This window comes from Haplochromis burtoni, unplaced genomic scaffold, assembly GCF_018398535.1.
Source record: "Haplochromis burtoni strain Fernald_Lab_line unplaced genomic scaffold, NCSU_Asbu1 Contig_231, whole genome shotgun sequence".
In the NCBI taxonomy this organism is placed as follows: domain Eukaryota; kingdom Metazoa; phylum Chordata; class Actinopteri; order Cichliformes; family Cichlidae; genus Haplochromis; species Haplochromis burtoni.
The window spans coordinates 288,669-316,084 of record NW_024582592.1 but is presented as its reverse complement, the minus strand read 5'-3'; the positions used below and the strand labels follow the sequence as shown (position 1 = coordinate 316,084).

General features: G+C 41.6%; 1 protein-coding gene across 1 annotated transcript; it reads left to right on the top strand.

Moving 5' to 3' along the window:
* Window positions 1-25,557, top strand: LOC102303277 (zinc finger protein 408). Its single transcript, XM_005937950.2, has 9 exons — window positions 1-141; window positions 1,875-2,160; window positions 7,065-7,123; window positions 9,042-9,241; window positions 15,359-16,116; window positions 17,402-17,611; window positions 17,914-18,037; window positions 20,603-20,836; window positions 23,461-25,557. Exons 2-9 carry the CDS (start codon window positions 1,879-1,881, stop codon window positions 24,105-24,107), a joined length of 2,514 nt encoding a protein of 837 aa, XP_005938012.1. The 5' UTR covers window positions 1-141; window positions 1,875-1,878; the 3' UTR covers window positions 24,108-25,557.
* Window positions 25,558-27,416: the final 1,859 nt, after the last annotated feature.

Here is a 27,416-nt window from a genome sequence, read left to right as displayed (position 1 = left end):
GTTTCCAGGTCGGACAATAGAAGACGCGGATTTTGGTTGATGTTTTCTTTTGCTGGATAACGATGGCTTTCCCAGAGTTTCAAGCGGAATACATATAGTGTTATAATAAACTATCTGTTCGAGATAGCGACCGCTCACTGTGTATGTACACATTTATTATAATTCTAGAAATAACTTCTAAAGTCGTTTGTGGTTCACGGACTTTTGCTAGTTAGTTAGCTAACCAACGCTACGCGGGCTGAAAAGTTGGTGGCTGTAAAACATCGACACCAGTAGTTACTGTTGACTTTCACAGCAACGTAGGTGCCTTGAACGAACGGACCAAGTCGACGGTCCGCTGTATGAGACTGCACTGCTTACACTGAGCCAAACGCTTTGCAGCTAACCTAGGAGCGCAGCTGTAGCGATCACAGTTGGCCAGAAATGCGTGTTCCCTGCGTTAGTCCTGCTCAACCTCAGACCCGAACTCTTTCATGGCATGCATTTTTAATTTCTCTTTGCTATTTGGGCTGATTGAAAACAAAGAATGTTTTTTTTTTAACCTGATGTAGTTTCTGAGAAAACTGATATCCACATATGAGGACATTCGCTTTAAATTTCGATAGAACACTAAGTCACATTTAAAAAATGATGTGCAAAACTCTTTATTTGGTGTCTTTATTTTGGTGTCCTGAGTTAAAAAAAAACCCAGTTGTGCCTCTTTGAGCAGTATGGCTCATTTGAAATGCTGCTAACAGCTGCAGGAAGACGTATGTCTGTGACAGTGTAAAAATATTGTCAAAGATTTCTGAACATCGCACGAAACACGAAACATTTGTCCCGAAGTGCTACTTCAAACGTGTGAACATGTTTACACCTAAATGTGTAAAATTTAGCATTGTGGCTAGACAGCCCAAAATGTGATGTCCACATATGTGGACGCCACGTCCTAGGAGGTTAAAGCAGTATCCTTTCAGATAATCAGAGGTGAGAGTCAAATATACAACGTGAGAAGTAAATACTACAAACAGTGCAACAATTTTCAAGATGAAAAGAAAAAGTCCAAAGTTTTGATGGTGCATCTTTAAACGAGTCAGTCCACCTCTGTTGAAATGACCGGTTGTAGCTATATTTGAGCATTAGATGGTTATAATGATATTTGGTTTCTGCAAATGGAAATAAAACTGAAATATAATTTACAAATAGTGCATTAACCAATTTTGAACTTTTTTAATACCCCCTCCTTTTACACAGACTTAACAGTATTAGTATATAATATTGAGATATAGCAACATTAAGCTATAAATATGAAAGATACTTTAATACTAGGATAAAAATCCTTTGCAGAATCCATGGACCTTGTCCAGTGATGTGTTTCATCCCTTGAGATCCTCTCCTGGACCTTTGCTGCACCTGCCTTCAGATACAGCTTGTTGTCTTACAGACCTTTCGGTATAGCTGAGCTTTACAGGGTGTTTTGTATCTTTAAGAATTTTTCATTTGGTAGCTATAATACCTACATTGTTAATGCTATAGTTTTGATGAGCCCCTGGAATTACAGTCAGAAGGCTGCATTTTAACTACAGCAGCATTTCAACTAAAAAATAATCTTGAACGTCAGCAGGAACTTTTAAGTATTCTGCAAAAATTCAAGAGGGATCAAAATAAGCGTTCAAAAGTAGAGTTCAAATGAAGTACAATAAAGAATGAATTGTAGTGTAAAAATTAGTTGTTGTTTAAAAGCTATTGTAAACAGTGGTGGAAGTGAGCTGGAATGAAAGTGGTTCATGGGACGCTTAGATCTTCTGCAGTGCCAAATATGTGCAGCACAGCGTTGCAAGTTTACAACGTTATCCTTGGTTTAACTCGTGCCTGCTTCGTATTGTTCTCTACAGCTCGATGGCCTTTCTCGGTCCTCCCGTCCCATCTGCTCTTGCTTCATTTCTCTACTCGTCGCTTCCCTGTGGCTTTGCTGTAGGCCCCTCACGTCTCCACGAGGGCAGGCTGGGGCTTTGGTGGGTCGGACGCTCACTGGAGGCTGGATCCCTGCTGGGGAGAGACGGGGACATTGAGTGGGCCTCAGAGTATCACGCTGAGCCGGAAATTCACAGTGAAGACGGCAAACTCGCCACAAACTTTGAGACCGAAAGAGATCAGGCCACGAGAACAGAGGAAGAACAGGTAATGCTCAGTGCTCACAGTATGCAGACAGAGTGGGCTATAGTCACTATTAATATTGACTGTGCTTGATTTTGAAGGAGAAAGTGTATATTTTTCATTTGGGCCTATTTTATAAATATTTCCAGATCTGAATATCTGCACTGGCTATCAGTGAGCACACTTTCACGTCCTTATTTTCATCCACTCAGTGCACTTTGTTGTTCTCTGTTTGCTTCAGCATGCAGTACCAGCAGCTGGTGTGCAAAGCTAACATATAATGCAGGGAGATAATAGCAAATAGGCTGCTGTTTGGAGAGATTGTTCAAGTTGTTTGGAGTCTGATCTTGCTACTGTAAGGTATTAGTGTTTGGAGAAAATCACAGACTGTATATAAAAGATGGACATAATGAAGTGACCCTACCCATTGTAGATTTCTGCACTCTGTACTTTGAAGCTTCAGCGTCTTAGCCACAGCCGTGTTGGTTTTTGTTTTGGATACAGTGACGGTGAGCATATTTGGATGAGAGGGGGAACTGCTCCGATATCAGCGAGCTGCATCTATAAGCTGTATGTGTGTGACTCACACATGTAGACACTGCTGTTTAGGGCTGGGCAAAAGACCAATCAAATGCTTGCTAAACTTAAACTACCACCTGTACTGTGTGTGAACTGCCCAGTTGAGTAACTTGAATGAGTGGAGGTGAGGCCTGTGGGGCAGCTAGCAGCTACAGCTCTCTGTATCAGCACTCCTTTGTTGCTCTGGAGGAAAACCATAGAGCTGTTATGAAGGGGTTAAACCATCCACAGAGGCCAACACCACTCTTTGTACAGAGCTGTAAAAAAAACTTTTTAATGCTGTCAAATTGGCCATGTTAACATGGGCCTTTTTGGAGATTGAAACGCGTTTGGAGCCAGCCAAAACTCCAGGACATGAAGTTTTTGGCACCTCCGTGTTGGCTTTATTTTTCAGCCCTGGAGGTTGCCAGAACGCTAAACCGACAGTATCGAGAAGCTTCACTGACAAGCCTGTTATTTGGCCCGAGCAGCAACGGCGTCATGTCACAGCTGCTGGCTTTTTCAAGGTCTTCACGCAAGAAGCCTCTGCATTGGTTACATTCCTGTTATTATTCTCTGCTCGTAGCCAAGAGTTACACAGAGACAGACATCTGGCTTTATCCTCACAATCTTGTAGACAAGTACTTACCTCCAAGTATTCACCTGTCCAGTTCAAACATGCTAAATAGCTGTGGAAGGCCTCAGACATGTAAAGAAAGCTGCATGTGCAGAAGAATATATGTTGGACCAGCAGGTGAATCATGATTCATGACATTGTTTTGGCTGTGTAAGAACTGTAAGCCTGACAGAGACAAAAACAAGCTACAGATCTGGATTCTGTGCATGTGGTATGTAAGGAAGTGAGGAGAGTAAACACACACTGGTGTTCCTGAAAGTCTTTTCAGTGATTCTGTCTCACAGAAATAAACAGACACTGTTGATCCAGTAAAAGTCAAACATCTTGTCCTCAGTGACATCGCAGAGCTGGAGTCCCGATGGTGGGAGAAAAAAAACGACAGGAGGTGCAGCTGAATGATATCACAGACTGGCAGAGCAGTGGCCAGCAAATCAGCCTGTAGGGAGAGAGAACGGGTGAAGCAGCAACTGAACTTTTAAATGACACTTAGGTCCCTAAGCTTTGGGACAGTGACACATTACTGGCTCTGCACGCTGTTATAGTTTATTCTAAGTCGAACAATTAAGTTGTGTTTGAAATGACTGACTTTTATTTTTCATTCTGGGGTTTTTACAGGTACAAAATCTTCCCACAGGCTAAACACACACACACACACACACACACACACACACACACACACACACACACACACACACACACAATTTTAACAGTTGGATGAAAATCCTTCAAAACCACAAACATCACAAAATGCTTCTTTTCCTCTGCCAGGCCTTTACAGCAGCTGCCTTCATTTGTTGCCTGTTTGTGGGTCTTTCAGGATTCAGCTCTGAGGACCTCTGCTCTGCTCGGGTCATTACCTGTTTGCACTGATTGTTTTCTCAGGCTGAATCTGAGCAGAGAGTACAGCCTGCAGCCAAAGAGTCACGCTAAAAAGAAAGTACACTGCATTCAAACTATGATTACATAGTGAGTGATAGGGCTGTTCCATATAACGATATGTATCAGATGACGATATAAAAATGTCTATCGTTTGTTTCATGGTGTCGCAAAATAAACTGTTTATTTTTTCACCGTTTTGATGGTCACTGTAGTGGCTATATTAATAATTAAAGTTCTCTCTTTCTCTTATATTTAATAGAACCACACTACAGACGGACAAGCGCCTGTTTTTATGGGTTCTCGTTAGCAACAACGACAGTAAAACCATCGCGTCACGTGTCCGCTTGTTTATTTTCCACATAAACCTTTCACAATAAAGCTCAAGATCCTGTTGAGACTTTTCAAAATAAACGAAATCACGTGAAAGATGCAGAGTGTTTACGGATGAGAAGCCGAAAAGAGCCGTCAGGTGCTAAAAAATAAACCTTAGACTCAAACGTTAGAACAGGCTTTTCCCTGCAGCACGCCGTGTAATAAACACTCACAAAGAAAACAGCAGCCGATACAACCTATGTCTAAAAATGTGCAGTTTCATGCATCAGTTAAAACACCCAGCTACATGACGCCCAGCTGGAAACACTTCAGCAACCCGAGATTCACAGAATTTACAGAAAATATTACATTACATTTTTTGTGATTTATATCGTTATCGGGACGATGGATGTTTTATATCAGGATATGAGAGTTTGGTCATATCCTGTAACCACTGAACTTATCAGAAGGTAGTGTCTGCTGCAGGTGAGGTGAAAGCAGTCACTTTCTTTGTGACAGCTTTTTTACCACCAGTGGACAATATCACACACAAACACACACACATGCACACCACGCCCCCCCCCACCACACACACACCACACACACACACACACACAACCCACACACACACCCACACACGCCATGCGCACCTCCCAGGGTGGGCCCCATCCCCCCCCCCCCCCCCCCCCCCCCCCCCCCCCCCACACACACACACACCCCACACACACACTGTGCTGTCTGCCTGCTGTCACCACCGTCGTTTGCTTTTAATATTAGTAACACAAGCAAAATCATATTTTTCCAGCTAAAATCTTTTCACTTCCTTGAGATTGTTGATTACTGCGAACTTCCTTTTTATGTTTATTCTTTTTCCTTTTTTTTTAATGTATCTGATATTTCGACCCCTCTGTTTCCAAAGCTATAATCTGGAGCTGATTTTCACATGAATCTGTTTGTACGGTTCACTGAAAATATCTCTCTGTTTTTGTTCATAGTGACCTTTAATTTGTAAAAGCCTGAAAAAGTTTTTACTTTCAAAATTCAGAAATGTGTTCCTCTGGTTATTGTGCACAGTTAATGTTCATGAGCATCACTAGGGATGGAGAAAAAACTGATACGGGATAAAATCGCAATATTTTTCATGGTGATTTTGTATATATATGGATATTTAATAAAATACAGTAAAATACTCTGTGAATACCACCAACGAGCATTAAAAAATATCATTGAAAAATATCATTTTTCATCACATAAATCTGTGATTTACAAACACTGAGGTTCACACCCTCTTGTTCGATCATTGGCTAACGACATGTGAGTGACAGCTCGTTAGCCAATGAGCATGCAGTTTCATACCACAGATGATCCTCCATTTTTTTCTAAAAGTGTTTTTTGGGAGCTGTGGCTGTCGCCTCCCACCTGGAAGCCCCATCCATGTTTTATACTGTCTGTGTTGGCGCTCCTCTAGCGTGTTCTCCCACCTCACCCAGTGGAAGCTGGGTTAAGCTCCAGTGCCCTGTGGTTAAGCCGGGACATGGATGAACGTGCTGAATATTTACTGCATATAGAATGAGTGAAAAATCAAACTTGAAAAGTGAACTAAATTAGTGTCAAGTTCAATAAGGGGCGGCAGTCTGATTTGTTTGTGTGTGATTTTGGACTCTTTATTGTCTCGGTGTTTATTTCACAGCTCTACTCCTTCCTCCTGCCTCAAAGCTTTGTGTCTTTATGATGCAGCTGACTCTCAGCTGTGGGACAAATTGTTGCTTTAATGCCCTTTAAAGCGCTGCCATCATAAGTGCATGTGATAATAGAGTTTCTCTCTGCATGCTTAACATTGAGCAGAGATAGAACAAATCGCCAGTCATTAAATTTAACCTGTACAGAAACCTTCAATTATCTCATCTTTGGGCCTGAATCGTGGCTGCACCTGAGCTCTTCACATCAGCTCTGCAGGACAAAAGCAGTAAGCACTCTTCAGCAAACACGCTGATCCTGTAAGAAAAGAAACGTTCGAGCGTCGTTCCAGCAGAGTGAAGTCTCAGACCTGAATCCCTCCTGGCTGACTGAGGCATCTCATTGTGGAGTTAGCCTTGAGATGCTTCATAACGATTTCACATTGTGTGGGAGCTTTTGTCGGATGCCGTGCTGTGTCGGCAGCAGACGGAGCAAGAGCAGTAAATGGGAGTGTTTCTGCTTAATTAAGTGCAGACCCTGTGGGAAGATAATGAATCAGTGCTTGTAATTTCTACCAAACGTTTTAAAGAGAAAAAACATGAAGAGATCTGGTCAGCGATGCGTTGCTTTATCTGTGATTAATCTTTTAAAAAAAAGATTTCTCACAGATAATTTGCAAGGGCACCTCGATCAATCCACGTACAATGCACAAGCTGCCCCTCTGAGACAGACGGGAGGGTACTTATCACAATTCTGAACATTATAATAAAAGTACATATTTCATCCACGTATGGCAGAGTCAGTCCCGGTGCAGGATGGGAGACGGTGTGTGAATTATAAAACATATATTAACTGTGTTTTCCAGGCTTCAGTGGTGAAAGCAGCAACTCGAGATGCTTCCATACAAAGAGCCGTCTGGGTCAAGTAAGTCAGTTTTTCAAAGCAGACATTTAATCTGATTTATTTTGGACAGTGAAATCAAACACTTCCTCCTCTGATTTATTGCCACTGAAATAAAAACAGATCAAATTTGTCACGTCCATCACTGTCCTACAGGAACTGTAGTAGTGTATAGTAGACCTATGAAAACTGAGCAGGATGTAATGAGTGAGGTCAAACACTGTCCCTGCAAATACTCCTGATGCATGTGAAACTGCTTCTCTAATCATTAAAGTGGCTTTCAAATGTCATGAACACGCGTGGCGCCGTGTGCCAATGCCAGTGTGGCAAACCCTGCACTCAGTGTGGTTACACGTCAGTCTGGTTGGTTTTATGAACGCCATGTTCACAACTTCCTGTCACAAAGAAAAGGAGCTAGGCGTTGCTGCTATCTGCCTGCTAGCATGTGGTTGCTAACATCTTACAACCATTATCGGCTGGTGTACGTTAAATAAACCAAAAAAACTAATGAGTAGTTTAACCAACTAGCAACATTTAAACTTGTGGTTGACCAGAAGTTTATTTACAATGGTTCTTTGTCCAGAAGGTAACATTAGCATGCTAACATTGTCCCACAGACAATGCTAGCATGCTAACAGTACAGAGTTGCAGTTCTTAAAAAGTCACAGGCTGTATTCATTGTGAGGGTTACCTACTTTGTCCAGTATCACATTTGGACTTCAGATGCACAGTGACTGAGCTCACCCAGTAAAACAGAGGAGGCTGAACAGGCTGGACTTCCTTAAATGCAACGTTCCTTTATTTATTCAGCAAACAAATACACTCTGTATAAAAATAACACAAGTTAGCATGATAATTTCCATGTACCAGGGAAATAAAATGGTAAAATATTAATAATTGCTTATTCAAATACAGGACATTGAATGATTGCACTAATCTAAAGGCTAATAATGTTATTATAATTCATGACAGTGCAGTCTAAGTATAGTTAGCAGGTAATAACTGTTAAGATATTTCAGCACAAACTTCGTGGTCAAGGACACAAAGTTTGTGTAATATTCATTGAGTGGGTCCGTGAATGTCCAGCATGCATGGAGGTGATGTGATTCAATGTCACATTCAGTGTAATTTATTATTGAAGTATTCTGATTGATTGTGATTTGGTTCAGTAAGCCTGGAGTCTGGATTTTACCATCGTGACTTATGCAATAGAAGCAGAAACAAGACAAACTGGGAGACGTTGATTTTCTCCTGAAAATATTCAGGCTTAGATATTCTACTAGACTCAGGTACGTGTTCAATGCGTGGCATGGAAGGAGAGTGGCAGCCTGGGTGGAGGCGTGTTCGCTGTGTGATGGGGAATCAGCTGTCCACGGTGCTAGCACCACGGGCTCCTGCTGCAGCTGCTGCTTAGATGTGTTGGAGTGTTCAGATAATGTTTAGCTTTTCGTATAAAGCACCCATCATATTCAACATCTGGATGCTGGAATGGCTCCTGCATCACTATTTGAAACTTCCTGTTCCTCAGCCATCTCCGTCCATTCTGGAAGTTTCTACCAGGTGGTTTGTTTTTTCAGTGCTGCAGCCTGCATGTCGTCCACATTACCTCCTCCTGCAGGCAGTGTACTCCACAGTTCCCTGATTGAAAACTGGACCATTTATCTCTCACTGACTGAAACTGGAAACACAAATATTACCATCACATTCTGACGCTTGTCTCCTGCGATGGGTCATCAGAGACTCAAACACAGACAAAGAAAATAAAGAGTAATCAAATAGACTCTGCTGCCACATTATGCATCACCTCACATACATTATGTTGGCATTCAGCCTTTTTGCCCTAATTCTCAGTAATCAAATGCAATAATGCATTATAAATTCTGGGAGCTTCTCTGATTATATACATTTTTCTTTAGTATGTATTTCTGTTGAATTCCCCCAGCTTTGCCTGCCAGGCACCAAGCAGAGCCCAGCAGAACGTGTCGGTGCAGTGTGTGTGGGGGGATGTGTGCGAGGGCGAGTGTGTGGATGTCCGTCTGCGTCTGTGTCGGGACATCCAGCCGGGAACAGAGCTGCTGCTGTACACTGACAGCGTGGGAAAAGTGTGTTCACATGTTCGTGGTGACTCCGCTGGACATACAGGTGAGAGCGAGAACACGGTCTCCTCATGTCAGAGTCTGTCATTTATGTTATATCAGGAATATTAGAGCTTTTTCTCAGTTGGATTTTTACTCAGATCTGTATTTGTCTTTTTTAACTGCATCGTCACAGAACTTTGCAGCATGTTAAAATAAAATCACAGCCAATTAAAATACATTTAATATATGAGATGATCAAAGGTTTATTTATCTATTTAACACAGAGACCAACATCTTCTGTCATCTGCAAGGAAGAGTTTCTGTTTCACTAACAGTTTCAAATCCAATATTTATCGTCTTTTTCGCTCGGGTTTGTCCCTCACCGGTCCTAGAGAACGTCTTTCTTCTTAAGCTGTCTAAGGAGCTTGGAAAGAAAAGCGTCTGGACTTCTTTAAGTTGCTTGAAGACATTTGACCTCTCATCCGAGAAGCTTCTTCAGTTCTAAGGTCACATGGTGGAGAGTCCCAGTAAAATGAGCGGTGCTGAGGCAGATTTGCAGACTTTCTGCAGATTTAGCCACTACAGACCTCCCAACTTCATGTGGCCTTCGTATTAGCTCGTTACTTCTGTCTGAATGAAGTGGTTTCTGTGAAAATCCAAAGAATATGATGCTTATGCTGCTTTTCAATGCATCGCCTTAATGCTGTCTTAAAAATCCAACAGTGAGCAGCTAGCTACAAACTCTACATAATGACAAATAAAAAAACAGATGTGGCTCCTTATTAGGATTAGCTTTCTAGCAAACAAGTTAAATTACACTAAACTAGGCTAAGCATTAGCCAAAAGAAGATGATGTTTGTAATCAGGTCGTCTGGCCTCCAAGGAAAGCTGTGGTGACATCAACAGGCTATTCGAGGGATTGTCTCGTTATGCTGATCGTCCTAATGTTAAAAACACTGTAACACAAGCATCAGCCTGTTGTTATGATGATATGTGGATTCAATTCATAAAATGACTTTTAGCAGTAAAGTCTCCTGACTTCCACTCTTCAGCAGTCTAGTTTGGTTGAGCTTAAACCCACTGCAGCTTACTGTTTCTGTAGTTTTGTCAACCGTTGTGTGGCTGTCTCTGCTCAGTGCAGTTAGAAAGTCGTAATCTGAGTTCCCAATGCTTCTCATGAACAAGACATTTCAGTGCTGCTGCGATGAAGATCCCAGGAGATCAGCAGCATCAGAAACCAGCCTGTCAACGTCTGCGATAACATTTTGCCCTTTCAGTTATTACATGTTCATGTATCTGTGGCTCCTGATCCGTATCTGTAAGAGTTTATGTATTAAACCAGGATCACATGATCGGCTGACTGTAAAGTTGCATAAACGAGCACAACTAGGTGGATGGTTTCTGGATAAAGTTGCATAGATATATCTTTGTGTATCCAACCCTTTGCAAATGTCAAGATGAGTTAACAAATCAGACACATTTGCTGGAAATAGTCGTACTCTTGGAGTACTTGGAGTACTTCTTGTACTTCATATAGCTGTTGTTGTGAAGTGTGCAAACAGAAGTTCGAGTGGGTAAGGTGCAGTTTTCTCTCTATACTGATTTATGTGCTTCACCTGCAGGATCGAGGGGGACATTTTCCAATTCGTAGGTCTGAGACTTGAATGTCTCAGCTTCTATGTCAACATTATTTTCATGTTTAACAGCATCATTTAGTTTCAGCCGAGAACTGCACGCTGAAAAATCTCTGCAGTCAGATAAAAGTCACTGAAAACTAGGATGGAAGCTCGGGATTAATAATTAGTAGATGTAAAAAAAAATCTGGAACACAGAATGCATTAATTAAAAGGGAAAATGGAAGGAAACAAATGTTGAGCTTATTTGTTTTAGAGACAATAATATACTCTCCAGCTCTGCTTATCTTTTATTATTTATGTTTGTGGAGGAGTGATGTGTTATATGCTGTGATCGATGGGACACTGAGGAGGAGCTTCATGCAGAAAATACCCAAAAGCACCAGACTGTGGATGTCTTATTAAACTTGTGCTTATGTCGTGTTGATTCAGGCTGAAGCTATAAATCTCAAATGCATTTCCAACACAATTTTGAATGCTAAATGAAAGATAATAAGATAAAAGCAATTGATCCCTGCAGGGAGGTTACATTGCTGTGGTGGCAGATAGTAATTAGATTTAGAGGGGGGAAAGAAAATTGCAATATAAAGAATACAATAACGAGTACATAAAGGAATTAAAATGAACAAGAAATAATGAAAGAACAAAGGTAAGCAATGAAATAGATGGAAAATATTTGAAATCCTTCCAGAAGAAAAACACAGCAAGCAAATCATAAACCAGACAACTACTGTCCATAAGTAGTATGTGCTTGTCTAAATATGGGTTTATAAGTCATTAAATGCAGTAAAGACATTTGTTTCTAAACCTAATTAGCGCACGGACAGCACAGCGGTGCTCGGTGGATATTTAGGACATAAAGGCACAACATTAACATAAATACAGTGATACAGATATAATTGAGGCACAAAAGCTTTGCCGTATTTAGGCATTAGTTCTGAAGCTGGTTTAGTCCATGTTTCACTGCAGTCCAGAGATAAAAGACAGACGGTTACAACAGCTCAGTTTTTCTTGTGCTGCACTTGTTGAACAGAGTTATTTTCCAGATGGGGCTCGTGTCCACAGGCTGCTGTTTCCGTGTTAAGTGCCTACGACCTCATTTTCTGAGCACTTCTGTCAAGCGCTCATTGTTGCTAGGATACAAAAACTGTGTTCTAGCATTCAGACTTCAGTTGCTTTAAATGTGAGAGCTTAAATAACTGGGCTGTCAGTGACAGCAAAGTTGCAAACCATCACCATCATCACTTTGCACTAACAAGTGCACATTTGCTAGGTTAAAGACTGGCTGAGGTACCACTGGCATCCTCACACGCATCTCTGTCAAGTCTACACAGGGCTGCAGTGAATGTGGAAAAAGGCTGTAGAAGCACAGCATAAACATTTACTGTAAAGTTGAGTTTTTCTTCAGTACACTTCATATTCAAGTCACTGAGTAGAATGGCTGAGGAGACAACTTCCAGTGGGTTAGTTTGGTAAATTGGAGCATTTATATTTATGAGTCCAGAAAACCTAATTTACCATCAAGTATTATGATTATAATCTCAGTCAGTGGAAAATAAAAAGTGTGTGCGTAGAATTACCAGTCCAGTAAAACATAAAGGTTGGCACTGTGGCCCCAAAATAAGGTTTAATTTTTTTTGCCCCCCGTAAGTTAAAGTCCTACTTCACAGTAAACCTGATGTGTGCATTTTGAAATCCGGTCTTTGGGCGTACAGGCTGGACAACCGGAATCTTTAACGCTTGGAATTTTACCAGATTACTGAGCCGTGTCAGCAGAGGTGACATTTATGGGCACAGCAGTGTTGCACAAATTGAATGACTGTCAGCCACAGGATGTCTATAAAGGATCAAAGTAGATTCAGGTTGTGCTCTGTGAACGATTATTGATTTCTGAGTGAGATCCATACCATAATCCTGCCATCTTGTTTAAAACCTGACATGCTGTGGCAGCCACAGTTCAGTGGGTGTCTATGTCCAATGACTATGTCCATCTTTAATGTAAAGATATATTTGATTTTTTTACTGAGAATACAGTGAGCACGGTAAGAAAAAAGAAGGCAACGATGAGCACTGTCCATACTGACGATAGGAGGATTAATATGGGAGGAAGACGCAGCTGCAGTCCCCCATGTTTAACTTCTTAAAAACTCATGGCATAGTATTGCAATACAAAATGTAAAAAATGCTGCAGTGTCTGAAATCTGGTAGTTCTGAATAATAGATGTTTTAACCAATTGCTACATTAGCCAGAATGAGCTAGCAATAGCTTGTTAAAAATTATGTGATAATTAAGCAATGAAGTAAAGAATAATTTAACACTGACATTTATGCTGTACTGTAAAATGATGTTTCCAACATAACATGATTGTATCCATGCTTAGATGAGGAAGTTGACGGCACTTTCCTCCCCCTGAGGCTGCCATCAGTAGCCTGTTAGCTTAGCTTAGCATAATTACTGGAGGCAGGGGAAGAACTAGCTTAAAAGCCACTGTCTTGTGGTAACCACAGCAGGAAGCCAACTAGTTTAAGCCTAGCTTAAGAAATGATCTGATTTGTTAACCTCTGTAAAATCATATTATAGCAGAGGTGGGACCAAGTCATTGTTTTGCAAGTCTCAAGTAAGTCTCAAGTCTTTATCCTCAAGTCTCAAGTCAAGTCTCAAGTAATGTCAGGCAAGTCAGAGTCGAGTCTCAAGTCACTGGTGTAAAAGTCCGAGTAAAGTCACAAGTCTGAAATTTGAATTTCAAGTCCTTTCGAGTCTTAAAAAAACGAAAAAAAGCATGTTGCAGTTATATGCTAAATGTAAATATTAGACCATGTAATTTTTAAATCTGTGTTTTTCTCAACACATGACAAAATAGTGAACTTGAAAATATACACAAATTGTGAAATTGCACCTCTTTAAAATGCAGCTCAATTAAACCTAGCTCCAAGAATAATTTTCACCGACAGTTCTGAGATAAGCTGCATGTTATTCTTGGATGCGGTTGTAGGACCGGCTTTAAAATCGCATGACAAAAATATCATACACATTAAAAAAAACTGCATCACCAACGTAGCCTGGACAACATTTGCTAGTTAGATGAAGTCAGCTATCTCATCGTAGCATATTTATATGCATATTTATAATTATACGGTTCTTGGAGTGAGTGCATACACTCATGAAGTTTAGTAACTTCAGGTCACTGCAACAAGCCCAGGTACAGTTTACCGACGGATGGGTGCAGGACCTTGAAATGCACCGTGTAGAACGAAAGACCATCGTACGTATCATAAGTTTACCAGTCTCACAAATCGTCGTCATAAATACACATTCGTTAACCGTTTATTAATAGGACCTTTGAGCTCAACGGTAATTAATTAGTAGTGGAAATAATTTCTGGTAGCTTACAGAAATGTAGCAGTGACAATAATATTGTATGCTGTAATCGTACTGGGCAATTAGTGATACAAAACAACTGTTTTATCCTGTGAATAAAAGTATATGTTTTTGTCAATGTACCATAATAACAGAAGCGAAACGCAATATTGTGTCAGGACAATTCACTATTTATGCACAATAAATAAAGGAGCATAGCGCGACAATTTCTGTTCAGCGCCAGACTTGCTTGTAACCTATATCACCAATTATGTTAAGAAAATGACGCATTAACTACAACAGCAGACTGACCTTTGTGTAAATGCTTGGAGCAGACTAACCTGTGAGCTGGAGTGTTCTGGGACGTTATATTTGGTCTTTGAATGGCTGCAATCCAGGCCATCCGTCGCCTCTTTGTTACTTCGGAAACATGGCTCGAACAATTTCTCTTCAACGACGTAATCCGATAACAACCGATCTCTTTACCCGTCGGCTTCCCGTGGCTGTCATGCGACCGGCTATTGCAGTTAATAATACAACAGCTTCTTGACATTTTTGTGTTTCTTTTTATCGCTGTGTGACTGATTTCAATTGAAAGCCTGCGTGCGCTAGTACCTCTTGCCACGAGTTCCCAGAATCCTTTGCGGTTCTACCCGTGAATGACGTCACATTTTCAATCTCTATATAATATGCATGTTAAATTTTATATTTGGGGTAAAATATCAAGTCTTTTCAAGTAAACCGGTTCAAGTCCAATTCAAGTCCCAGGTCATTGGTGTAAAAGTCCAAGTCAAGTCACAAGTCTTACAACATTTTTTCAAGTCAAGTCTAAAGTCATAAAATTAATGACTCGAGTCTGACTCGAGTCCAAGTCATGTGACTCGAGTCCACACCTCTGTATTATAGCTCTTTGTTTAGTTTGTGAGGTGTATTAGTTACCTGTGTCTTTATTGTAGGCTAAGCAACCAGCTACAGCCTCCTACTGAAAAGCATGTGTGGAAGTGCTCTGCCCTTTGAAAGCCAACAGGGACTGATTGTTCTCCAACTCAAATCACAAAAACCTCTAAATATTCAGTTTACCATAATATAAGGCAGAAAAAAGCAGCAAATGCAGATTTCTCGATATTTAAAGCTGGAAACAGAGAATTTGTGGTGTTTTTGACAGCTTCACTGTATTTCTATTGGTCAGGAGAGAAGGTGGAGCAGAGAGACCACTCAGAAGCCACAGCTGCCAGTGTGTCAATCAATAAAGAAGTGACAGCTAACAAACAGGAAGAGAAAATGCAGGATGATGCAGAAGATGAAGATAGAAACCCCAAAAGATGCATCGAGAGGAGTCACCCAATTACACAAGGGAGGAAGAGAGTCAAGGGGGTGCTGTCTGAGCCAAGTCCAGACTATGACAGACAGCAGGACGATACCACAGACAGTGTAACAGACAGGACACCTGATAATGACACAGCAGCAACTGGTAACAAAGACAGTGTCCCGTCTCCTGTGGACAGTCAGCCACACTGTAACTCTGCTGAAGGAATAATGGCAGAGCCCAGAGACTTCCCTGCACCCGCTCCTGTCCGCTGCAGCTCCCGCCTGGCTGCTAAACCCCGACGGGTTCACTGCCTGAACAGCCGGGCGAAGCGACTCCATGCCCGCCCCGACTCATCCAAACGCCTAGAGGCACAGAGCCAGACCTCCACCAAAGATGGAAAAAGCTCAACAGAGATACCAGAAGGTGAGATGGCTGCAGTGCTTTGTCCCGATGGAGTCGCCCATATGTGGCATTCAGAGACCAGAGAGAGGCGCTACAAGTGTCCCATATGTGGTAAAAGGTTCTACCAGATCGGCCACTTGAAGAAACACCAGTTCAGTCACACGGATGAGAAGCCTTTCACTTGCCAGGAGTGTGGGAAAAACTACACGTCAGCAGAAAGCTTCAAGGCTCATCAGGTATCACTCAGTCAGCTTACTGACTAGTCCTTTATTTTGACTCCTTAATTTTATCTCATAAGTACACCGCATGATGGTGAATGCACATATTAAATATAGTTAATATAGTTACAGTTAGGAGGTTCACTTATATACAAATAAAGCTTGTGACACTGGCTCCAGATTGTTCCAAACGCTCTGTTTCAGACAGTTGTTTTCAGTCCTGGCTTTGAATGATGTCATAAGGAGCAACCAATCAGAAGAAAGGTGTTTCTTTATAGTGAGAGGGAATGAAAGTACATCAGCTTGTTTCTGACACTGGGTGAACTGAGGGGCTGCACAAAAAGTATTTATATGAATGATGTAAAGTGTCAGTGTAGGTAGTGTTAAAAAATAAAAAAAAGTTGGAAAACACTTTGTTAGAACCAGATCAAAAGCCTCTTCTTTCATTTCATGCCTTTCTTTTTTTTTTTTACCCAGTTGCTCCCTTTTCTCCTCTTATTCTCTTATTTTCTCCTCTTCTTGAATACAAAATCCAAATGATTGAGGTAGTGATCAGAATGCTGTGGCTGATCTGTATATACACAGTACAGCAATATGTCTGCGATGAGCTGAAGTTTGAGAAAAATCAGGTTGGATGGAGGTCCTTACAAAGGGTCTTAAATGCACTTTTCTAGGAAAAGTGCATTTAAAAAGCAGTAAATTGTCACTGCAGCAATTTCCACTCAAAGTGCTGTTGTTCATCTGAGACCGTACAGGGTCAGAGCAACTTGTAAGATTTTTTGGAAAGTCTGGATGCTAAACCACAGGCAGGTTGCTTACACCTGTAGACATCCTCACACATCTTTGTTTCTCTCCGTGCTGTTCAGCGTGTCCTTTTTTATGTCCAGGCTTTGAGTCCCTGAATGATTCCTCTCCTCCAGTACAGTAAAAGTAAAGTAAAAACACAGTTTTTAAATGTTTTTATTTCTTTTTTATTCTGAGTGGTGGACACAAAAAGTGTTGTGCCAAGGAGTAGAAAAAGTGGCCTCTGAATTGCACACCAGAATGTTTTTGGGGGGTCAGGTTGAGTGGATTGGAGACAAAGTTTGAGAGGCTGAGATGGTTTGGACATGTGCATGGAGAGGAGGGGTAGTAGAAAGGTTGAGCTGCCAGGCAGGAGGAAAGGAGGAAGAGAAGGTGGACATGCAGAGGGCCGGTGTGTGAGGAGAAGATGCTTGGGGTAGGGTGCGGGGGAGGCAGATTATCCACTGAACAAGAAGAAACAGATTGAGTTAAATATTGTATAAAATCTATTTATGTGTAGATGAGTCACCGCGGGGAGCGTCCCTTCTCCTGTCCTCACTGTGAGAAGACGTATGGCCTGAAGCGTGACCTGAAGGAGCACATGGTCCTGCACACGGGGGAGAAACCCTATACCTGTGAGCACTGTGGGAAGGCATTCGCACGACGCCCATCCCTACGCATCCACCGCCTCCTTCACTGCAGTAGAATGAGCTACACTCAGCCTCCTAAGGTAGGGAAGAGTTCCACCCTGTTAGGTGTTTATTCTCTCACATGCGCCGACATTTTCAAGTAATTTTAATAAGGAGGACAGTGCATACAATTGATTCATTTCCTTCTGTGTGCAGTGAAGAAAGCTGTTTCCCAGTGTTGTTTGTGTCTCAGCACCACAGTTTGAAATCACTCACGTAGCATCTTTAAATTTACACGCCAGTCTTGTTTTCCTTTTTTTTTCTCCTTGAACAGCAGTTTGAAGTGAAAATGTTTAATAAGAAGGAAAGAAGACGTGCTGCTTTTGTGTTTCTCCTCTCCCAGGTGCAGTGCACAGTCTGCCGCAAGCTTCTGGCTAACTCGGGCTCTCTGAGGAACCACATGAAACTCCACACGGGGGAAAAACCTCACATCTGTCAGCACTGTGGGAAGTGCTTCAGTCAGAAAGGTAACGTCCGAGGCGTGGGTGTGATCCTTCAGCTGCAACAAGCTGATCACTGGTCAGATGTGCTCGGCTGGAAATGGCCAACTTTTTACAGAACACCAGGTCTGGTTTTAATATAAGAAAATGTAATAAATTTGTCAGACATACCTGCTTCGTAAGTCACTTCTTCATAATTAAAGAAAATATGTGATGAGCAGAAAAGAGACAGAAAATATGCAAACAGCTGTTTTAGCCATAAGTCTGCATATTTTAGTTGAAACTCTGTGACTGTCAAAGTCATTTCAGCTTTCAGACCAGCAGTGAGATTCTCTGTCACGCTGCCTGTTGGCAGGCAGAAGGTTTTTGTTTTATGATCATTAGTAACTGCATGATCTAAACTCACACTGCTTCTCTTTAATAACCGGCCTGCTAATATTTTATTATCAGGTGTAATCAGTTCGTCCGACTTTAATGAGGGTGCTCTTTATTTCAGATTGCATGGTTGTCTCTATGATTCAATTCAATTTTATTCATATAGCGCCAAATCACAACAAGAGTCGCCTCGAGGCGCTTCATATATGTGCTGCAGCAAACTCTAAAGCAACATTTTGACACAATTAACAAATACTAAACAAGGTAAATGAAGCCTGTAGGAATGCCTGAATCTAGATGTAGACAGATAGTGCTGTTGGTTCACTTCATTGTGTGTTTATTACATTTAACAAAATAAACCTATAGGCTACATGTGCAGATGCTTCCAGCACAGCTGTTTCTGTCCTGTGTGCAGTTTGCACTTTACCAAACGCATCCTTTTGTGCAATAAAAATAAAAAAAAGGTCTATACCCCGCCGCTGTAGGGGGCGCCACACAAACTAACAATCAGCTGATTAGTGTACTTTAGCACGATTATAAAATATACCGGCTTCCTGTTTTGCCACAGTTTATTTGAGAACATTGATCGTTTTTTCGGCAGTTTTTAGACTATTCTATATTTCTCCATAGATATGACCTAAAACATCATTGAAGAGAACCCAATATTACATTTGTACACTATGCAGTGAGGAAGATGATTGATGAAGTCCATAATTTCACCTGCTCCACTGAGGCAGCAGAGCTGCTTCTCCCTGGTGAGGCAGAAATCATTCCTGCAGCTGTACAGTAACTCTCCTTTCTGTCACAGGTGAACACACCTGTCGGGCTTAATAGATTCTGTATTATATCTTCTTGCAGCAGTTTCTTTGATTTATAGGGGACATATTATTTATTAATGCAAATTCTTAGTTTTACTTTTTACTCTTTGATTTGGATTTTCTCACAGTATAAGACCCTCACTATGCACCTGTGGCACTTTACTGTGCTCATTTATTGTGGACTGTGCTATTTTTATTTCTTTATCCTGCTGATATAACAGGGATCAAAAAATCATCAATGTGTCTATTAATCTAAGAAGGACTCTGTGGGCTCAGCCTTTGACATATGCTGAGGAGCTCAGTCACTCAGAGGCAGTCAGAGCTGCTGCTCTTTTCTTCTGGGGGGGGGGCAGCAGCTTTTTTAATGTAGACGTGTTAGTAAGAATTGAATTGGCTGGTGAATATGGGAATCAAAAACCAGTCCTTATAGAGAATTGGTTCCCAGTAGTCCAGTTCCTTGGAATTGTTGGTCTGCTTGCCTGTCGGTCCTGCTGCTCTTGCACTACAATATGCGTGTAAGTTTTTATGTTTATTACACAAAAGGACAAGAGTGCAGCAGTAAAGTTGCATCATGCTACTTCAGCTCTTTGCAAGCTAATGCTAAGCTGAGAGCACAATGAGAAATGATAAGTGAATCAATAAGGATTGAAATCAATAAGTAAAATAGATAAGGGAATCACAATCGCTAAATTCTTATAATTCATAATTTCACTCTGCTGGTCATTTCTCACAGATGCTAGAAAGGCATCATCATGAAAGTGAAAGCAAAATGAGACGAGAGACATTTTGTTAAAGTCGTGTCCCAGGATATCACTGAAAGTCCCGAGTGTGACGCCACCCTGTGGCCTTTCTGTGTGCGTGGGTTGTCTCCTCCCACAGGTCAAAGACAAGCAGTTAGTGGGGTTCAGTTAATTGTCCATAGATGTGAAAGTGAGACCTTTGATTTGGATAACAGGAAAACAGTTTAATGGAAACACAGAAATGCTCAAACTGCAGTGTCATAAATGAAGCAGGTTTTCAGTGTTAGTCGTCTCCCTGAACCAAACTGTTTACACACACAGATCAAATTGATATTGATCTTCTCAACTCGATACGCTGCTGAAAAGTAAACGTGTTACTTTCTTACTGTTGTAAAGTGTTTCCCAAAATGTCACATTTGTTCTGGTCACACTGACGTCATCATTTTTTTCAATAAGTGACTGTTACCCTGCTGTTTTCCTTCCACTCGATGTCGCTTCCAGCTGTGATCAATTCCTGCAGTTTATCTTTCCATTCGTCAAAGTGACACCACCAACACGTTACTGGACAAATGCATCATTCCCCTGCTCCCACTGCTGCTACAGCCCCCCCTACCCCTCCCTTTTAATAAGCAACTGTCTCTGTCTGTTTGTGTGTGCAGGAAACCTTGAGTGCCACTTGAGAATCCACAATGGAGAGAAGCCGTTCTCCTGCTCAGAGTGCAGTCAGACATTCTCCCAAAAACCGGAGCTGCGTCGGCACATGTTCTCCCACACCGGAGGCGGTTTTCTCTGTAGCTACTGCGGAAAATCGCTGAGGGACCCCCACAGCCTAAGGTCCCACGAGAGACTGCACACTGGAGAAAGACCCCATTGCTGCCCTATCTGTGGAAAAGGTTAGAGCTGCATATTAAAGCTTTATAAGTCAAATCATTTTTTTAAAGCAAGGAATGAGGCTCTGCAGCAGACCCAGGACACGCTCTCGGCTGACCTGGGAACGCCTCGTGTTCCACGGATAAGCCAGAGGAGGTGGCCGGGGAGAGGGAGGTCTGAGCTTCTCTGCTTAGGCTGCTGCCCCCGTGACCCGGCCTGGATGAAACAGGATGAGAAATCCCTCAAGTCCTGTAATATGTATAAATGTATAATTCTGCATAATTACCTCTGTGGCATCTTGTAACTCTGTGTAGCACAGTATGCTATATATACTATCCCAGTTGGAAAACCAGTAAGTTGAGTACATTAAATAGAAAAACACAAGCCTTATGGATTCAGAGAAGTAAGCTATAGAGTAGGAGCTCTAATTAAATGCACTTTAAAACCTCTGAAAACGACACTATGAGAAACCCACATTTAGACCACACACACCACAAGGCATTAGTCGGGAGGCTTTTCAGTCACGCTGTAGGGTGATCGATATTAAAAACTAAACCTTTAAACACAAAAGCCTCAAATCAAACCCTGAAGAGTCAAAACCTGAATCAAACGTAGAGATGTATTCTCCCTCTTACTACAAACAAATGAAGCACAACTACAGTATGTGTGCAAAAATACACATGACTCAATATAAGGAAAATGATTACAATTGATTTAAAGGCATTCATTTATATTTAGCAAGTCATTCTGCATTTAAAGGTGTAAAAAAATAATGTGCACATTTACGAGCCTGAAAAGATGAATAAAGAAGCCAACAGTAAGAGCACCGCACCAATCTCTGAAACCTGCTTCATCCACAAGAAAAAACTGGAAGTATGTTACCATCCGTCAGATCAGTGAACCACTTAAAGATGGTTTAAGAGTCAAAACAAGCATCGATATAACCAACAGTGCGTGTCAAGCACTAGGCCTCCTTATATACATTATATTCTGTTTTGTTATTTTGTCAAAGAACTAGAAATTTTTTTGTTAAAAACTGCATCTGAACCTAAAATGAGGCAAGTTTGACAATTTCCCTCCAAATAGCCTCGTTTGTCTCACTCATCTGCAAACGTTGTGTCCTGCATGCATGACTGGAAAACACAAACTACTCGTTACAACTTGGGCCAGCTTTCTTTTTACGAAGCATCAAACAGAAAGTATGCATCCATCAAGTTCAGGGTTTTATTATTGATGTCCAGCACATGCAAGAAACATTTTATCTCTCACGGACAACTGAGATGCATTTATACCTCATTTAATTCTGTTCTTGTATTTACAGCAGTGAGCATGGACGTTATATTACTGACAGATACATGAAGGGTTATTTAGTGTTGTGAAGAAGAACTTTCAGAGTACTCTTTACAGTCCTGTGAAGAAACAAGTGCACCCTAAATAAGAGGTGTTGATGATCAAATGTATAAGTGAGCCTGACTCCCTAAAAGCAGGAGGTTTGACAGTGTGCTGCATGTAGGTGTGTGTTAATATGAAGCCGCAGTCTTCCCAGGAGTGCACATCCAAACAGATCCACCCAGGCTCAAACTGTGCAAAGCTCAGACAAACAGCTACACCTGAGGCTCTACAGCTCTCACGAGTATGTTAAATGTAAAAGTTCATGACAGTTAAATCAAAAAAAGACTGAACTGAAAGCCTCGTCTCTCTAAACAGAGCATGGAACAAAGTCCTTTGGACAAATACAAGGACATGTTTGGCCATAACTGGTGAGAAATAAACACCTCATCATCTGCCAGGCAGGGTGGTGGAGCGGTGGGCACCTTGTAGTCACGGTTGATCGTGACCTCCCCCGTACACTGAAGTACTCTGCAGTCGGTGTGTGTGAGATGGAGCTTGGCCGCAGGATAAAGATTCCAAGCACTCCAGGCCCAGTTAGTCCAGACCTGATTAAAATGCTCTAACATGACCTTAAGATAGATGAATGTCGACAGTCCTCAATGAACTGAAGCAATGTTGTAAAGAAGAGTGAGCTGAAACTCCTCCACATCGACGTGAGAGACTAATGAAGAAAATGATTTCTTCAAGTTACGAAAGATGGTTCTACAAGCCAGAGAATCATGAGCTGTTCTTAGTTTAAACCTTTTTTCCAGAGGATCATATTTCTTAGATAAACACAGGCCTTGAGTGCTTTACATACAACGGCTGTAATATATGAGATTTTTTTTGATTTTGTAAATTGCATTAAAATAATGATGGGTTATGAAATCAGACGTCCACTGTACAAAAAACAATACAGGTGTAAAAAGCAACACAGCTGCAAACAACGAGTCAGCTCATCTTCCATCATCCACGTTTAATTTGTTTTCCGCTCTTTGTGCTTTTCTGATGACAGATGACCTTGGATTAAAGTAAACTCATGATCAGCTCATGTAGAGACATGTTGTGCAGCTTGGACTGTAACTTTATGCTCTGAACTTGCTAAAGTTTGACCCTGACAAATACATAGATATACTACACCAGCCATTAAAGTGAAAAAGGAGGATAAAGCAGGGTATACTTTTGATTTACGAGCTGCTAATCTGAGTCAGCAGATTGTATATTCATGTTTGGTAAATCTTTGCATTTGAAGTGTACTTTTGAATTTTCTGTCTAGGCTACACGTTGGCTACCAAGCTGAGGAGGCACGTGAAGTCGGCCCACATGAAGGAGAAACCATACACCTGCCACTGCGGCGCTTCCTACACTGTGAGACAAAGTCTGCTGAGGCACCAAGCTCAGCACAGGACAGACGGAGGAGTTCAAAAAGAGGAAGAAGAAGGACGTGGAGAGGAGATGCACACCAGAAATCAGGAGGTTCCACAAGAGTTAGCAAGTTCAGGATGCAGTCACCCAAAGCCAATCAGAGGCAGACCCAAGAAGAACTTCATCCCTCAGGGCACAGCAGAGAAGGACGGAGGTGAGGTGAAGCAGAGAAGATCACAAGAAAAAGGAGAAGAGGAAGCAAAATTAAAGACACTTGACTCAAGAGAGGGAGATAGCGTAGCTGACATCCAGCACGCTGTCGTGTACGTCCACACAGACGACCTGTCAGCGCCAAGCTCCACTCCTCTGCTCTTCACCTCGGAGGGCTCGCTGCCTGCAGGGACAGAACAGGAGCTGGTGGAGGTTTTGATATCGGAAAGCGCAGAGCAGTGCATTGTGGTCCACGGGCAGCAGGCGGTAGGAGAGCTCCTGATCTTACAGGAAGAAGGAAGTGGACTCTGCTCTGTTGCTCAGACAGTAGAGATAAACACAGTGTAGCTGTGATCATGGCTTCTGAACCCTTTGAGGACATCTTTAGTATTTAGGCCCTTCCTCTAACCTACCTCATCAACGGTTTATTTATTTTGGTACGTTTTATTGCCATTGAACGACCTTTACAGAACAGCTGTGAACTAATTTGATGGATTAGCTGCCATCAAACGATGCACACTTACTTGTCTGCCTTCTGTACAGGAAAGTGTGGGTGTATAGAAAAAGCTCTGAACACGAGCGAACTGTTGACACCCAGTGCTGACATTTACTGCTGATGCGCAGCACTTATGCTGTAAAATTGGCATCAAATCCTCTGCATTTACTTGGTTATTATCTTGAGTTAAAAGAAACAAAATAAAAACAGGGTCTTGTCATTATAACCAAAGAGCTCAATCTTTGTCTCGTTTGACTATAAAACTTTCTCCAGAAGGCAGCTGCACATGTCAGTCGAGCTCATGTATGTTTTGTAGCAGAGGCTTCATTCTTGGTTGGCACAATCAGTCCATTACAGTAACTGGCTTCACTTGTGGTGCTGGTGCTCCAGCAGCTGCCAGTTCATGGAAGATTTAAGGCTTACTGGTTCCTGGGTTGTTCCTAAACAGATTCCTGTTTGGGTGACAGATTTGGTCGTCCTACAGACCTTGGAAATATGCTGACACATCATACTTATGTCCAGTTACAGATCTGAGAGTCTGCAGTTACATAGAAATCATCCATTAGGCTTCTTTTGATCGTGCTCCAAATTCTTGTTGTTTAAAGTTATTAAAGCCCAGACTTACCATGATATTCATGACCATGATGCATATGCAAATTTTTGACCACAACTGTGTGTACGTGAGGTTTTAGATGATGATATCGTTTTTGTAATTTTGCTGCTCTATGATGATGATGATGATGATGATGATGATACAGAGAACTGTAAATCAAACAGTCAAAATATGATTAAAGTGCAGACTTTCAGCTTTAACTCAAGGGGTTTATCCAAAGTATTGCATTAACTGTTGAACTTGTCAGCAATACCAAAAAGTCTACCTCTCCATGGTTAAGAAAAACAACTTCACAACAAGAACATTCTTGAGGAGGTGGGCGTATCTCAGGCCGATCAATGTCTACACGTAAATACAGAAGATTTACAGTAAGGTGCAAACCAGACCAGGAAGGGCAGATTAGACTTTGGCAGAGAGCAGCTGTAACAGCTGACACAGTTCTGTCTACATTCTCAGAGGACTGGATTTAAATCCATTAACTGTTGTTTTTCTAGCTAAACTTTTTACACTCGTTGTTCTGGGAAGGACACCTTTATATTGCAGTTGTGTTATGAGCTTTGTCCACGTGTTCTTTTAGCACTTGAGGTCTAAAATAGGCTGTTATGTAAGATTCTGTCCTTGTGCTGTTGTACATGGCAGTCAGGCCTGCAACGACAAATGATGAGAATAAATGGGTGTTTGACCTTTAATCTAACCTTTCCTCCTTTGTTGTATTCTCTCTGTGTAGGATGCCATGTTATAAAGGTGCGCTTCAATCAGGGATCCCACTCATCATTAAAGACAAAAGGCTGTTCGAACAAATGGGATCTAACTAATTCCCCCGTGGAAATGACAGGAGAACATGCGGCACTGTGCAAAGATTTGAGGCCTGAATCTTAAAATAAACACTTCACTAAGATAATAGACCCACACAGACATATATACAGACAACTATTGTGAGTGACAAGGAGCCTGGACCGTAGGGATGAGCACAATTCAAATTTCCACATTAGGATACATGTTGTAAGGTGTGCTTTAGGTGGTGGCTATATATTAGGCTGTTTTCTCATGTAATAGTGAGAGGAAGCACTTGTGCAATTTCTGTTTTGAAAAATGCGTTCTTGGGAGGTTAAGCAGACTTAAGGGCACTCACAGGCTTCAGGGCTTAAGGCAGTCACCATGTAATTGCAGTGTCTGTGGTTGGAGGCTGCCTGGAGAACTTATGTTGCATGTCATCCCCTCTCTTTCACCTCATTTCCTTCACCTTTCTACCATCGGCTCTCAAAAGGAATGAAAATGTCTCCCAAAGCTGCTGAAGGCAGGAAGAAGAAAAGCATTAGAAAGTATCCAAAAAGTATCATTTTGCAGCCCATCAATTCAGACCCATTCACGTTTTGCTCTTCATATTGTTGATGGAGTTTAAACTCATGCACATTACACTGCACTGTGGGGTATTTAATGTTGGAGGGGAAATGGCAAATATGTCCATCCAGACAAAGTCTATATCATAAAGCGAGCTATCTGAATAATGTTTTTAGAGTCACTTTCATCTACTCCACAATTTACAATCTTTCTGTTTAGTCCTTGGAAATATACACAGTCACTAGAGTAGTCTAGGCTTACTTCACTTTAATTCATATGTAGAAGTGAAGAAAAGAAACCTTACGAAGCCAAGAGACACAAAAACCAAAGAAGAACCTGAGGCTGTCACAGTTTTTTGTTAAACACTACCGTCTGCTGTCTTAGAACCAGGAGACTGAGACTGGGGATACAAGCAGATCCAGCTTTTCTGCAGAGACTCTGGGCTCAGCCTTAAAGACAGAGTGAGGCTCACTCTGTCTGATAGTATTGGAGGCATGTGAGGTGATGGGGAAATGTCCCACCAGATCGAAGCCCTGGGGCAGATCTCTTCAGGCTTTGGAATAATTCATGGTAGAGTGGTCTGGGCATCAGACTGTTGTCCCCATAAACTGGACTCCAGTAAGTATCAGACGATGGGTGTAAAAAAGAAAGGACATGCTAAGCTATTAATGTGAAGGCCAAGATGATAATAAGAAATGAAACCAGATAAATAAAATATCATTCAATAAAACCAGCCGACAATCATCTTGTATGATCTAACTGTCACAATCTGGGAGACAGATCATCTGGAGGAGGAGGATTTGTACCCAAACGCAGGCACGGACGACAGCGTAGCTGTGAGAAAGTTCATGAAAAAAGAAAGGCAGAATATAAACCAAATCAGAGCACTGCAGGGAACTACGCTAACAAAAACCTAAACTGGGAACAGCAACAAAATAATAATGAAAGGAACAAAAACCTGCACCGAGAAACCTGGAACCGGGAGAAACACACAGCAGAAATACAGGGGTAGACACACAGATGAACCAGCGACTAACAGAGGGAAACGCAAGGCTTAAAGACACAGGGGAATAACGAGGGAATGAGACACAGAAGGGGAACACAGCTGGGAGTAATCAGACATGTCAAGACCAAGGAGAAGCAAAACTCAATACACTGACATAGGACACAGACTTTCAAAGTAAAACAGGAAACAGAACAGACAGAC

Bases quoted from the DNA above. Each gene is read 5' to 3' on its own strand.
- LOC102303277 (XM_005937950.2), top strand. From the start codon at position 1,879: ATGGCCTTTCTCGGTCCTCCCGTCCCATCTGCTCTTGCTTCATTTCTC. The intron at 7,124-9,041 runs GTAAGTCAGTTT...GAATTCCCCCAG, and splicing joins CAAAGAGCCGTCTGGGTCAA to CTTTGCCTGCCAGGCACCAA. The intron at 20,837-23,460 runs GTTAGAGCTGCA...TTTTCTGTCTAG, and splicing joins CTGCCCTATCTGTGGAAAAG to GCTACACGTTGGCTACCAAG.